Source organism: Gallinula chloropus (assembly GCF_964237585.1).
Source record: "Gallinula chloropus genome assembly, chromosome: 28".
In the NCBI taxonomy this organism is placed as follows: domain Eukaryota; kingdom Metazoa; phylum Chordata; class Aves; order Gruiformes; family Rallidae; genus Gallinula; species Gallinula chloropus.
In genome coordinates, this window is record NC_140113.1 from 3214334 (window position 1) to 3228674 (window position 14341).

The 14341-nt window shown below is 60.2% G+C and overlaps 1 protein-coding gene across 1 annotated transcript in view; it reads left to right on the forward strand.

The window, feature by feature from the left end:
- Positions 1–13633, forward strand: part of EFNA2 (ephrin A2) — a gene marked incomplete at both ends in the record, with an annotated part of 43450 nt that extends 29817 nt beyond the window's left edge. The window contains 3 exons of the mRNA XM_084276542.1: positions 8490–8779; positions 12337–12402; positions 13512–13633. Coding sequence (XP_084132668.1) covers positions 8490–8779; positions 12337–12402; positions 13512–13633 — 478 coding nt within the window. The remainder of the gene's footprint in view (positions 1–8489; positions 8780–12336; positions 12403–13511) is intronic.
- Between the last annotated feature and the right edge of the window lie 708 nt (positions 13634–14341).

Genomic DNA, 14341 nt, shown 5'->3' on the forward strand with positions numbered 1-14341 from the left:
CTGTTGTCTCCAGTGGGAACCAGAACGATTTGGGACGAGGTTATCTCCACTCTCCCACTGACGTGGGGCTCTTTGGCATTTATATTACAAGGAGGGAAAGGGAAATATCCCTCAAGTGAGTCCTGGTAGGGCTGGTGGTACTGCTGCTCCCCAGTCCCAGCTGTGCCAGCATCGGTCTTTGACCGATGGTGTTGTCGGTGCTGGCCCGCGCCGGCTCAAGGGGTGTTGGGGCTGGGGAAGTGCTCCTCAAGCCATCAAGTGATGGTTCTGCATGGGAATTTGCATACATTACCCACAATGCCATGCCCTCCCTGGCCTGCTGGGCAGCTGCATGTGCCGGCTCGTCCTCCTGCGGCGTGCTCCGGCTCACTATAACCGTGTGGTGCCGGCATGGGCGAGCCAGCGGCCTCTGCGGCACCCACAGAGAGGTGGACAAAAAGACAGGTTTTAGAAGGAGCAAGTTTGGGGTTCACAGCAGAGCCAGCCACGGGCAACTGGAACCGTGAGTGCTGTGGAACCACATGTGCCATGAATACAATACCAGCCAGACCCGGTTCGCCGCGTCCTTGATGGCAAGTTGCGGGTGGAAGAACACACCAATGATGACTCTGTTAACGATGTATCCATACCAGGGTGTGCCGTGCCCGTGGGCTGCACGGGACCTGGCTGGGGGTGACTCATGGAGGCTGATGCCAGAGCTGAGTTGGGGCACGCAGGGCCAGGCCCCTGTGGCTAAGGAGGAGAGCGGGTGTGAGGAGGCTGATGTTGGCGCCGGCTGCCCTCTGCCAGCTGCTGCAGGGGGAACGGGCATCCAGGGGGCTTGGTGAGCTGCAGGCGACCCTTGGTGCTCACACGCCGGCCCAGCAGCTCTCAGTATGGTGTAGCCTCTCTGGTCCAGGCAATGGGGGTATACAGAGCTACCCATCCCCATCCCTATCCCCATCACACTCCTGGTCCCTGTCTGGGACACCATCCCTGTCCTTGTCGCCATCCAGGTCCCCATCCTGGTCCCCATCCGTGTCGCGCGGCTGCGCTGGGGCTGTCAAACAGCATTAAGCCCAAACTAACCTCCCGTCCGTGGGAGCTGTTGCCGTCATTCCCGATAACTGTAATCGAGCTGCTGAATATGTAGCTGGGCTTGGAGTTTGGTAGTTGAGATAAATATTGATATTAAAGCTGTCAGGGCTGGCGAAGTGACGCTGACACCTGCTCTGCCGGCATCTCGCTGCCTGACCCATCGGCTCCTGCTGGCCACGGCTCTGCGCAACCCCAGTCCTGGGGTGCTCAACCCATCCCACTGCTCCCCAGAGAGAGCAGACCCTCCCCCTGAGCACCAGCCAGGGTGGTGGCTCGTCACTGAAGCAAAGGGCCAACCCTGGGCTCTCAACCACTGGGCTGATGTGGCGTGCGCCGGGATGGTACCCTCAACCAAAACAGTCCCCGCGGCCCTCTCTCCACACCTACCCGACCTGGGGGGTTCAGGGAGCTCCCACCCACCCCGCAGTGGCGACTGGGGGACCGATAACACCCCCCCAGCCTGTGCTTTGCCAGCGCTGGAGTTTCCCAGTGATGTGGCTGCGGCTGGGACTGGTGCATTCCTGGGGCTCCTGGCTGGGAAGCTCCTGGGTCTGCTCATGGGTTATCAGGAAGGGAAATAAAAGGGAGGTTTGGAGGGGGAAATGGGCAGCTGGATGGCACCCACAGCCTGGCTGGCCTAGCACTTCAGTGTCTGACAGACACAGGGCTCCCACCTTTGGGAAATTGGACAGTAAATGCCATCCCCCTGCTGCTGTCTGTGCCGTTGGGATCGTTCCTGCTGGGTTTCACTTGACACCACCTTTCCCACTCAGCCGGGTCGGGTTGTGGGGCAGGATGAGCTGAGCACCAGTTACCCCATCCCTGGGGAAAAATACATACCGGGCATCCCTAAAACACCCCCTGGCCCCCCATCGCTGCCTGCTGGGGCGCGGGGGGAGCCCTGGCATCCTCCGCCCCGTGCCGATGCCCGTCCCTCCTCCCGCCCCGCCGCGCTCCCGCTCGCTCCTTCTTTATTTTTTTAATTAGCCGATTCGCGATCAGGCGCCAAAGTGCGTTTCCAACCGCCGCGCCCGGGAAACCTCATTAACACAGATCAAAAGGAGCTTTTAATGATTTATAAAGGTGCAGCAGTTTGGAGAAATTAAATAATTTAGGTGGCGTGTGTACGGCGGGTCCCTCAGGACCACATTACAGGCGTTCTGTGAGCCGCAGCCCCAGACGCGTTTCCCCGCTCGGCCCCACCGTCGCGGCGCTGGGGAACGCCGCTGGAACGTGCACGTGGTGCTCTACGGTCCCACCGGGACTGGGGCTCGTCACTGCCTTCGTTTTTGGGGCTGTGAGAGATGAGGCTGAGGATGGGGTGGTTCCTGCCGGCACCCCGAGCATCGCCGTCGCGTTCCTGCGGACACCGGGGCTCGGCCGCCTTGGGATGCTGGGATCCTCTGGCACAGCCCGGCGCAGGTTTGGGAGGCAGTGGGTGCTGGTGCCAATGCTGGGGTGGCCGTGCTCACTCTCTGGCCCCACAAAAGAGTTTGCCATCATGGTTAAACTAAACCTCGGTGCCACTGGGGCAGTGGGATGTGACTGGGGGATGCCTGACCCTGCCAGGTAGACCCAGGTGTCCAGGCACATCTTACTCCATCCTCTCCCAGCCCCCACGAGTGGCTCTTGGCTCTTTGACCCCGAGTGCTGCAACCGCCCTTGAGCTGAGAGATGGATGCTGTGATCGGCTCCTGGCCGAAATCCTCCCCCCAACCCCATCCCCATCCGGCTCCCGCCTGGTGCTGCCTTCAGCATCCCGCGGGACGGCGCTCAGCCCTGGCTCTCCAAGGAGGAGCAGACACAAATGGGAAAACCAGCTTAAACGTTCCCGGCGGGAAGTCGGGCGCTGGCTGCGGACACGCCGGGAACCAGCCGAGCAACGGGATTAATGGAGAAAAAGAGCCGTAACGCTGCCGAGCGGAGCTGGGCAGGCGCTTCCTCCATGGGGGCCATTCCCTGCCCACCCACCCCCCTCCCAGTGCCAGGCAGCCGCTTTGTCCCTGTTTCCCTGGGTGGGGAGGGGGGACACACACACGGTGTGAGGGGGCTGGGGGCTGGCGTTGTCCACTCAACAGCTGAATTTTCATGGGGTTGTGTTTAAATTGCAGCAAGAGGGCAGCGGGTGGGGTTGGGGGCTGGTTTCGGCGGGGGGGGGTGTGTGTGTGGGGGCTGCTGTGTTTTATTTTGCTCAGTAATAGGCTTATTACTCCCGATCACGCTGTGACTATTTGAATGAAGGAGATTTCGGGAGATGAAAGCAGAAGGGAGGGTTTTAAGCATCTCAGTGCCTGGCCCCCGCCAAGACAGGGGAACTTGGAACTGGGGGGACCCCAGTGCCCGACACCCCAGTACCGGCACCACCTTGCCCCAAAAACCCTTCCTCACCTCACTGCCCCCATGAGCCCCTTCAGCCCCTGGCTCCTCCGACGGTTACGTACCTTCTAATTTCCAGCCTCAATTTATTCATGGCCATTTTATACCCATTTGTTTATGTGCCAACACTGTTCTTCAGCTTAAATAGCTCTTTTCCATCCATAATACCCCCCCACACACCCCCCTGTATTTCGGCGGGCGCAATCATATCTCTTTTCAAGCTGTTCAGGAAAGAAAAATCACAGTTCTTTAACCCTTGGGACACTGGCTGGTCTGGCAGGGTGGAACCGCTTCATTCCCGCTCCGAGTTGCCGCCCTCGGCCCCAGCGTGGTGAGGGGGTTGCTGCTACCCTGAGGGGAAACTGAGGTACTGGCCACGGTGCCAGTGACCAGCACCAGGGTTTGGAGAGGGGGTTTTGTGACACCCAGCACCGGGGGTTGGAGAGCTGCATGGTGTTGGGTGTGGGTAGGGGTGGCTCTGCCAGCTGGCGATGTGGCTGGGGGGGGGTGGTCTAGGGCTGAGGATGCTGCTGGCACCCGAGTTCGCAGGATGGGCTCTTGGGAGGGTTTGTCCTCCATGGTGAATATCCGAGAGGTGAAAACTTTGGAAGCCAACAGGCTCCCAGCATGGATATACCATCCTGCCTGGCACAGCATGGGGTGCACGGGCAGGGTTTGGGTGGTGCCACCATGGCATGGGAGGAGGGGAGTGCGGCAGAGCCGCTTCACAGGCCCTGATGTTTTATTCCAGGCAATTACATTCCAATGGATTCCCACTCTTGTCATGGGAAGGGACGGGCACGTGATGGAAAAGTTACCAATTAATGCAACCCAAGGTGGAGCCAGGGCAGAGCTGGCAGTGGTGATGGGACCCCTGGGTGCTGGGGGTGGGAGCATGGCAGAGCTGCCCCAGCTCCATGGTGCTGCTGTCCGGTGGGAGTCGTGGCCGTCCCGGCCAGGGTGTGAGGATGGGCTGTTCCTCCACTCCTCTGCCGGCCCCCCATGTGTGGGGGGCAGTAGAGGGGCTGTGGGGTGAGCGAGCCCACCGAACACCCCCCTACAGAGCTGCTTGGCTGTCAGGCAGTGCTAACAGTAACGAACGCCCCTAATGAAGCACCCAATTAGCCGGGATCCCAGCCTTAATGGTAGCTGACGGAGCTGAAAGCCGCGCAGAGCGGGTTGTCAGGTGTAGCGTGGCAGTGAGGCGGGGAGGCTGCTCCATCCGTCTCTGTCAGGGAAACATGGCTCAGCCTTAACCCCTTCGGCGGCGGGCGGGCGGGTGAGCTTCCTGCCTGGCACAGCTGTGACAGTCGTGGGAGGCTGTGGCATCAACCACAGTGATGGCGTCAACCATGTCCCACGGCATCAGCCATATCCCATGGTGTCAGCCCCTGGTGATGGCGTTGGCCCTGCTCCATGCCATGCATTGCCCTGGCCATGGCATTGTCCTGGCATCTGTCCTAGAGGGGTGACCGATTCTAGGTGACCCCCAGACACCCCACCAGTGCCACGCAGCCCAGCACCGTCCTTTTCCTAGGCACTGCCAGGTGTGAAGCCAGGGCAGCTGGAGCTGCCGCCAGCCCTGCAGACGGGGTGGGCTCCCACCCCCACGGCCAAAACCACCCAGTGCCCACTGGCATAGGGTGGGGACTGGGGAGATAGCCCAGCCTCTCCCGGCACAGCCGTCCTGTGGAGAATGGCTGCTCCGTGATGGACATGTGTTGGTTGTGTGCCAAGGCAGTGCCCCTCTTCCTGCTTATGGCAGTTCCTCATGGATCTGGGGACTTGCCTGGTGTCCTGAGCTGGCATGCCCAGGTCTGGGGGACTTGGGGGTCTGTAGAGTTGAGGACAGGGCTCCTCATCCCGCCAGCCCCCTACGTTGACAACCATCAGCACGGTGACTGCCAGTGTGTGCTGACCCCAGCCGTGCATGCCACAAGGTGTGCCGGACAGGACAGAGCACTGCGTGCCAGGCACGGAGCGGTGTGTGCCTCAATGGAACAGGACACACCGGGCACGGGGGGCTCTGCCCAGCACCTGCTGCAGCTCCCGGCATAACTCCCACCTGCCGTTTGCCAAGCGGCATCTCCCGCAAACACCGGGAGCGTGCCAAAACCAGGGAGCAGAGGGAGCTGTGTGCCAGCCCCCGGCTCTGCCCCAGCCGCTCGCCCTTTCCCTGCCCGCCTGGAAGGCGGATTTGATTCTATTCCCATTTCGAAGGAGACGAATTAGCGCCGCGCCTCGTTTAGACAGTCGAAACCCCGCTCGTTTTAATTAGCGCGGCCCGGCAGCCCTGCTGCGGGTATTACACGGGGCGGCGGCGCGCTTGCCAGGTGGCGGGTCTTTAAAATGCTGTTGACATTTTGCGAACCCAACGACTTAAACGATAACAAATTAACAGACGGCTCCATGCGTGCGTGCGCGGGGGCTGGCGCGGGGAGAGCCTCCATCACACCCCCACCTCCCTCGGCAAATTCGGTTATCTGAGCGTGGCCGAGTGCCGGTGATGCTCTCTCCTGGCGATGCTCTCTGAGTGATGCTCTCCCAGTGATGCTCTCCCAGCGATGCTCCGGTCTCTGCATGGGTGTTGCTGCTCCAGAGTGGGCAGCTTTTGGGGTGGGGTGTGTTGGTTCCAATCCTTGCTGCTCCGGTGCTGGGGTCCCGGTGGCACCGTGGTGCCAGCTGCTCTGCAGAGTTATGTCTGGAGGGATGGGGGCTGGGTGTGAGAGCTGCAGTCCCCTCTGTGCCCCCCTAGATCCCAGCTGTTGGTGCAGGTGTCAGCTGGAGGGATGTCAAGCCTGAGTTAGCCAGGATGAGGTGGTGGCACCTCCCATCCTGTGTTGGGACAGGACAAGGACAAGGCAGCTCCACCAACTGCTTATCCTGGGCATGGGGTGCCCCATACGGAGCACAGACCCCCATCCCCACATCCCCATCCCCCTCCCAGGGGCATCCCCAGGGCACCTCGAAGTGAGCCCCCTCTTTCCCTCCCTGGAGCTGCTGGGGCTGCAGTGCCTGGTGTGCTGGGACTGTGGTGCCCGGTGCCGTGGCATGGCCAGGCTCCCGCTGAGAGGCAGCTTTGGGCCCTGGGTTGCGCGTGTCGCAGCGCGGCGGAGCTGCCGGGAGGGAATATTTGATCAGGGAGAAATGTAATATTTATAGGAGGGGGTGAATCAGCAAGGGGAACCGGAGACGTGAGCATCTGTCAGCAGCAAGAGGCTGGGACAGAGCTGGGACAAAGTCACCCCATGCTGGGGGTGCCACCGTCCCTCGTCCAGCCCTGCCGCCCCATGCCTGCCCCCCCCCCAAACCTGCTCTGGTCCTTAAACCAGACTCTGCACCCTGTGACCTGAAAGTGCGGTGTCTGGGCGTGGGGAGGGTGGTGGGACACCCACAGCCATCAGATGGGGGTGCCGGGGGAGTGTGGGTGGGATGTCGCTCCTCTGCTTGGTGGGGTGGGGGATGCCAGGACGTAGGGTGCACGGTGATGGGGGTCTGCAGCCACCCAGCCCAGCACAGGGTGACCCCTCCCCACAGCCCCCGCCAGCGCCCGTCTCCGTCTGTGCCATTTATCACAGCTAATCAGCTTTAATTCAGCAATTTGTCAGTCTGGAAAAGGCCCTTGGACTTAGTGGGGTTTTTTTTTTTCCTTCTTCTTCTTTTTCCTTCTTTTTTCTCCAAAAACCATAATTATTATTATTATTATTCCCCCGACGAGCTCGGGCCCTCCCGTTGCAGCCGCCTTTTCCTTGGCCTTTAATAACAATCATTAAAATCAATAATTTTTTTGAAATAAAAGGCAGAGAGAAGAGAGAGGGGGGTTTTTTTGTTTCTTTTTTTTTTTTTTACATTTTATATATTTTTTTATTGTTTTGTATGCATTTGAAAATTGTTTCCCAGTAAATCCTGGCCCTTTGTTATTAATTTTCCATTTTAAAACGTTACCTTGCCAGGGGCAGGGTTGGCACAACTGACTCGGGAAAGGAGAGAGAAGGAGAGAGAGAAACCCTGCTCCTTAATTAGCGCCTTTCCCTGTGTGATCAGAGTGCTTATGAAGCAGGTAATGAGCTGGATGGGGGCCGGAGGACCAGTGCCTTCGCCCCCGCCCCCCCCCCCCAGCCTCCCCACTTCCTGACAGCTCCTGTCTTCGCCCCCCCCTTCTCTTTTTGGGGTGCTGGGTGCCTTTTGGGTCACTCTCTGCCACCACCAGCCCTTCGCTGCTGTCTCCACCTGCCTCATCAGCACTGAGGACCCCCCGCTGTGGTGCATGGGTGTCCAGTGTGATGAGTTGGAGCCAATCTCAGCCCTGGTTGCAGCTGCAGAGGGTGTTGGGGAGCCCCAGGACATTACTGGCGTGGCCAGGGGCGGGGGGATCATGGTCACCATCATCATCCAGCCCAGGGTCACACTGACTCCTCCAGCACTGAGCACCCAGGGCCAAGCTGTGAGGATGCATGTGGAGCCGCTGCTCAGGGTCTGGAGCTGTGGGCTGCACCCTCTCCAGCCCCAGAGGACACAAAAAGCCAAGCTTTTGGCTCCTGGGGCATTTGGCTTCATCGGCTGCTGTGCTGGTAGTGCCGGGGGTCTGCACCGTCCCACCACAGGGCACAGCTCAGGGCTGGGGGGGTGTTGCAGAAGTCACCCCAAGGAGCCGGCGCGGGGGGGGGGGAGGCTGCCGGGCAGGAGCTGCTCCAGGCCAGTAATCCCTTAATCTCTGAGATAATCAGTGCCAGAAACACAAATTACCCTGGGACTGCGGCTGTGGTGGTGCCAGCACTTCGACGCCAGCGCCCCAAATAATGATTTGGGGTTTGTTTACTCTTTCAATCCTCTGCGACTCGTTACCAGGCGGTGCCGCTTCACCGCGTGATGCTCCGGGTTAATCCGAGGGGTTAACGGGGGTGGGTGTCGGGGTGGCCAGGGGGATTGGGGTACCCGGGTTGGGGGTGATGGGGAAAGGAGAAAACGTGGCAGGGTCAGGGTCAAACCAAGGTTTCAGGGGCTGCCAGTGACATGTGGTGCTGGTTCTCCCCCAGGTTTCACCGCGGGGACTACACAGTGGAGGTGAGCATCAATGACTACCTGGACATCTACTGCCCGCACTACGAGGAGCCGCTGCCCGAGCGGATGGAGCGGTACATCCTCTACATGGTCAACTACGAGGGGCACACGTCCTGCGACTACCGGCAGAGAGGCTTCAAGCGCTGGGAGTGCAACCGGCCCGACTCCCCCAACGGGCCCCTCAAGTTTTCGGAGAAGTTCCAGCTCTTCACCCCCTTCTCGCTGGGCTTCGAGTTCAGACCCGGCCACGAGTATTATTATATCTGTGAGTAGGGGCTGCCACAGGGGTGGGAGGGGATGGGCAGGGGTCCGGCATCGAGCACGCCCTGGGGGTGTCCCCGGCATCACTTTGTGGTTGGGGTTGAGCCGGGGTTTGTTGTGTGTTGGGGACCCAAAATGCTGTGGAGGTGCCCCCCAAACCTGGCTGTGCCCTTGGCGCTGGCGGCACCAGCATCTCCCCCTCGAGGAGGCAGCACCTGGCACGCAGCCGTGGGCGTGGGGTGAGGGCATGATACAGGATGCTGGGGATATGGGTCTCTCCCAGGGATGCTCTTCCAAGGATACTTTCCCAAAGATTTTCTCCCAAGGATGCTCTCCCAGGGATGGTCTTGCAAGGATGCTCTTCCAAGGATGCTCTCCCAGTAATGTTCTCCCAGAGATGTTCTTCCAAGGATGCTCTCCCAGGGATGCTCTCCCAATGATGTTCTCCCAGCAATGCTCTCCCAGGGATGTTGTCCCAGGGATGCTCTTCCAAGGCTGCTTTGCCAATGATGTTCTCCTAGGGATTCTTTCCCAGGGATGCTCTCCCAGGGATGCTCTTCCAAGGATGCTCTCCCTCCCCTTTCCCACCAAACAGATGAAGCCCAAACCATCCAACCCGCTCCAGGGAAAGCTTTTCCTACGGGTGTCGGGTGCAGGTTGTGGGCTCAGGTCCCCAGGGAGGGGTGGATCAGGGACTGTCCCCCCTGCCTTTGAATTCCCATCGCCGGAGCAGGAAGGAGCCGTGCTGTTTTCCTCAGGAGCCCGATGGATCTGTGGCTAACTGAGCGACTGGGGCTGGGCTCGGGGCTGGGCTCAGGCAGTCAATAAAGGGGAGCAAACCACAGAACAAAATAGGTGACTGCAGGCTGACCATGAGCCAGCAGTGTGCCCAGGCAGCCAGGAAAGCCAATGGCATCCTGGCTTGTATCAAAAATAGTGTGGCCAGTAGGTCTAGGGAAATAATTGTGCCCCTGTACTGGGCACTGGGGAGGCTGCACCTCAAGTGCTGGGTCCAGTTCTGGGCTCCTCACCATCAGAAGGACGCTGAGGTCCTGGAGCGAGTCCAGAGAAGGGCAACCAGGCTGGGGAAGGGGCTGGAGGGCAAATCCTCTGAGGAGCAGCTGAGGGAGCTGGGGGTGTTGAGCCTGGAGAAGAGGAGGCTGAGGGGAGACCTTATCACCACCTACAACTACCTGAAGGGAGGTTGTAGAGAGGTGGGCGATGGTCTCTTCAGCCAGGTGACAGGAGATGGGACAAGGGGCAATGGCATGAAGCTGCCCCAGGGCAGGGTTTGATTGGATATTAGAAAAAAATTTGTTACTGAAAGAGTTGTCAGGGCTGGAACAGGCTGCCCAGGGAGCGGCTGAGTCACCTTCCCTGGGTGTGTTTAAAAAAGGGGAGATGAGGTGCTCAGGGATCTGATTTAGCTTAGGATGGGAATGGTTGGACTTGATGATCTTCAAAGGTCTTTTCCAACCTGGGGATTCTGTGATTCTATGAGAAGCCCTGACACCCCCCACTGCCCCCCTCCCCGAGCACTCGACGGCGTCACAGGACACAGGGACGCCTCTTCTCACGCGGGAGCCAGCCGGCTCGCTTATCTCCCTTTATTATTTCTCCCCCTTTTTCCTAAAGCATCTGTTTTCAGCCCACTTAATTTGTTCCTTTTATCTATATTAAATTACCATTCCCACCCCCCCCTCTTCCTCTCCCCCTGTAAAATGTCACTCGCGAAATAACGGCGGCTACAACTCTCATCCCCAACCCCCCCCAGCCCCCACCCTCCCCTTGTATTTTTTTTATTTGGGGTTTTTTTTTTCCCCCTTTTCCCATTTTTAATGTCGTTAGGGAGAGATTACCCAGAAGTAAATGGCGAAGCTGATCATTGCTAAAGCGGTTAGGATTCATGTCATGCGGAACATTAGGAATTATGCCTCTTTGAGGAACCCTATTTAGCAGACATGAAAGAAAAGAAATTACCTCCTCCTCGAGCTCGCAAATTGGGATGCCATTAACCTCACAGGCACCGGGACGCGCTCGCGGTCCCCATCCGGGGTCAAGGGCAGCGCGTCGGCCGTGGGGATGGAGCCGGCGGCGGCCGGAGATGCTGCGGGATGTTGTCACCGTCCGGCTCGGTGTGACCTTCCCCTTCCCTGTGTGGGGTGTAGGGCCTTGGAGAGGGAGGGAAGGGGGAGAAGTTGGAGAGGGTGGGAAATAAGGTGGGGGGATGAATGGTGGGAGAGAAATGGGGAGGGTCTGTGGTGGTGCTGGTGTCTCCCCGAAACGGCCGTGCCTGAGGGTGTTGGGGTTGTGCTGCTCCCTCTGCAGCTGCCCCGTGGTTTTATCTGGCTAGAATAAATCAAGAGGATCCTGTGGCCCCACATCCCTCCCATACCAGGACCCCCCTGCATCTCTCCCATACCAGGTTCCCCCCTGCATCCCTCCCGTACCAGGGCCCCCCACATCCCTCCCATACCATCACCCCTGAGGGGCCAGTAGGTTCTGGTGCCGCCGGAGGGGCAGCATGTGCCCTTACCCCACCGGCTCTCCTGCAAGCAGCATCCCAATTCCCCCCCGTTCCATCTGGAATTAAACTTCCTTGTGAAGAATGCTCTCCCCCCTCCTTTAATTCCAAAAAAAACAAAAGGAAGAGAGGGAGAAGAGAAAATGAAATGCCTTTAGAACCATCTATATAACCCCACATTCCTCCTATGGAGAGCAGACCTTTGCCAGGGTAATTAGTGCAATTACTCCCTTTCTCTCTCCCAAGGAGAAGTATTTCCATCCTGTGCCTCCCTCCTCACCTCGCAGCTGTCCCTCCACAATGCAGCTGGGGGCACAAGACCCTGCAGAACCTGGCCCCACTCCCCTCCCTGAGCAAAGGTCCAGCTGTACTGGAACCACTGGGGACCCTTTACTGGGCTGCCCCAGCCCTCCTCCCACTGTAACTTGGGGCGGGGGAATGCCGGGGGGGGGGGGGGGTGGGGGCTGCTGGGATGTTGGGACCCGCGGTGCCCTCTCCCTCTGGGCTCCCCGCAGGATGTGGCCCTGGCTCAGGATGGTGGAGGGGGGGCTGTGTCCCAAGCAGGAGGGTGCTGGGACCCCCCGGTTCCCCTCTGCCCGACATGGTGCAGCACAGAGGAGCAGCCTCGCCGTCTGTGTCTCAGGCTGTTGATTTGAGGTGACCCAGGGAGGGGGGGACACAACACAGTCCCAGCGTGTCCCTGTGGGACGTTGTGACCCCCACCCCAGCCCCATGCTGTCCTGATAAGGCTGGGTGGGCAGGGCTTGCCATGCTGGTGCAGCACAGCCTCCACGGCAGCTGATAAGGTTTGGTGATGCCATGAACCCCATGTGGGGGCTGCACACCCCCCACCCCAGCTCGGAACCCCCCTCCCCATCATCACCAGTCCTGTGCAGCAGGACTGGGTGCAGCCACCCATCTCCCCCACCCTACCCTGGGCACCTCGGCGATGCCACAGACCCTCGGGGGGGCTCTGAGCTGCTCCCCCCCCCCGCAAAACTAACTCACCCCCTTTTCTCCCCTTTGCTTCTCTGCAGCTGCATCCCCCCCGAACATGGTGGACAGGCCCTGCCTGAAGCTGAAGGTTTACGTTCGGCCAACAAGTGAGTGACCTGTGGGACACTGGGGGGTGATGTGGGGGTCCTGCCCTGTGGCATGAGAGCGATGCTTGGGATGCTCAGGGTGCTGGGGATGCTGCTGCTCCTGAGCGAGCGGGGGTACCAGGGTAACCCCGCGATGGGAGATGGTACCCGAATCACCGCGGGCACCGTGCCGGGGGGTGCTGGATGTTTGACAGCGAGTTCAGACCGAGTGTGGGGCTGGGGGCTTTTGAGGTGTGAGGGGTGGGGGTGGATAATAATCTGCACAGTGGCTACTTTTTGGAGTCAAATAACTCAGCCGTTTAAAAAAACAAATTAATAATTTTCTTCCCCTGTTAAGGTGTAATTAGCAAATGGCAGCGGCTGTCCCCAGGGACAGGCTGAGTGCCTGTGAAATGTCACCGCTTACGGGGATGTCTTCCTCAGGGGGGGTTTGATTTCCGTGGCTTTAAACCAAAACCCAATGTAATGAAACTGGCAGGGAAAAAGCATTTGTGTTCTGTGCAGGGCGAGGGCGTGATGGGGGTGGGGGGTGGGATCCTTGCCCGGGTATTATTTTGTAGTATTTTAATAATATTGGGATTTTTATGACGCCGATGCCTCGCCGAGAGGAAGGGCTGCTTGGGGAGGGGGGGCTGCGGGGGATCCCTGGGGTCTATCCCAGTCTGGGCACCCTTCAACTGGGAGAAGTCCTTGTTTGGAAGCGCCTGGAATGGGGGCGGTGAGGAGGGGGATAACCCCGGTGACCCTGTGCCCCAGGGGGTGTGTGAGGAGGATGGAGTGTCCCCAGGCAGGACCAGGCTTTGCTTTTCCTGGCTCAGGGTCCAGTTGGCAGCGTTGGCTGTTGTGTCCCCACACACCCCAGGCCGGGTTTGGCTGTGGGACCCAGTGGTGAGTGGGAGCCCTGGGTGCCATGGCTATCCCCCCTTCACACAGCGACACCCACCTCTGGTACAGAGAGGGCACAGGAGGGGACGGGAGGAACGGGAGCGCCCCATACCCACCCTCCAGCCCCAGCGGTGTCGAGCGCGGTCGTGCCATCCCGTACGGCTCCCACCACTGGCTCGCCTCTCCGGCTCACCTCAGGGTCTCCTCTTCCTCCCCTTCTGCAGACGATTCCCTCTACGAGTCCCCAGAACCCATTTTCACCAGCAACAACTCCTGCTGCAGCCTCAGGGTCCCGCACGCCGTGCTCGTGGTGGTGCCGGTCGTCTGGACGCTCCTGGCCTCGTAGTGCTGATGCCGACGCGCCGGGGAGTGACTCTGCGGGGAAGGAGCAGCCGGGGAACGGATCCCGGCCCATCCGAATCGCCGTCGCGTCCTGGCTTCTACGGCAGTGGGACGGTGCCCGGGGACGTCGCCGGTACGAAGGGTGGGTGCTGCCGGCAGGAAGCTCGGCCGCACCGTGCCGCCGTCTGAAGCCAACCCCGTCCTCACACAGCCGCCCGCGCCGGGGGGCATCGCGGCACCGATCCCCACGGCTCCGTCCCCGCGCCACGGCCGGCTGGGCTCCGGCTCTTCCTGTCCGATGTCGCTTTTTACATTTCCAGACCAAATCCAGCGTCCGTGGGGGGGGCTGGGTGGGGGGCTGGGGGTTGGGGGGGGTTTCTTAAAGAAAAAAAGGGGTTTATTTTTATTTGCCGGGCTGTTCCGGGCTGGGCCCCCCTGTGTCAGACTGACCCGCACGGGGCCACGCTCAGCCCCCTCCTGCAGAGCCCCTCACCGGGATCGCCACGGCACGCTGCCTTCACCCGGCTGTGGGCAGAGCCGCGGGCAGCGCCGGGACAGACGGACACCGGCGATGGTGCCGACGGCTCCATCATCCCAGACTCCTTCCCAGCCTGACCCTCACCCCGGCAGCAGGACGTTGCGGTGCTGGCTCTGCCACTCTTCCCCTGCCACCCCTCTGCCACGGTGGCATGGGGGGCCCAGACAGACACGT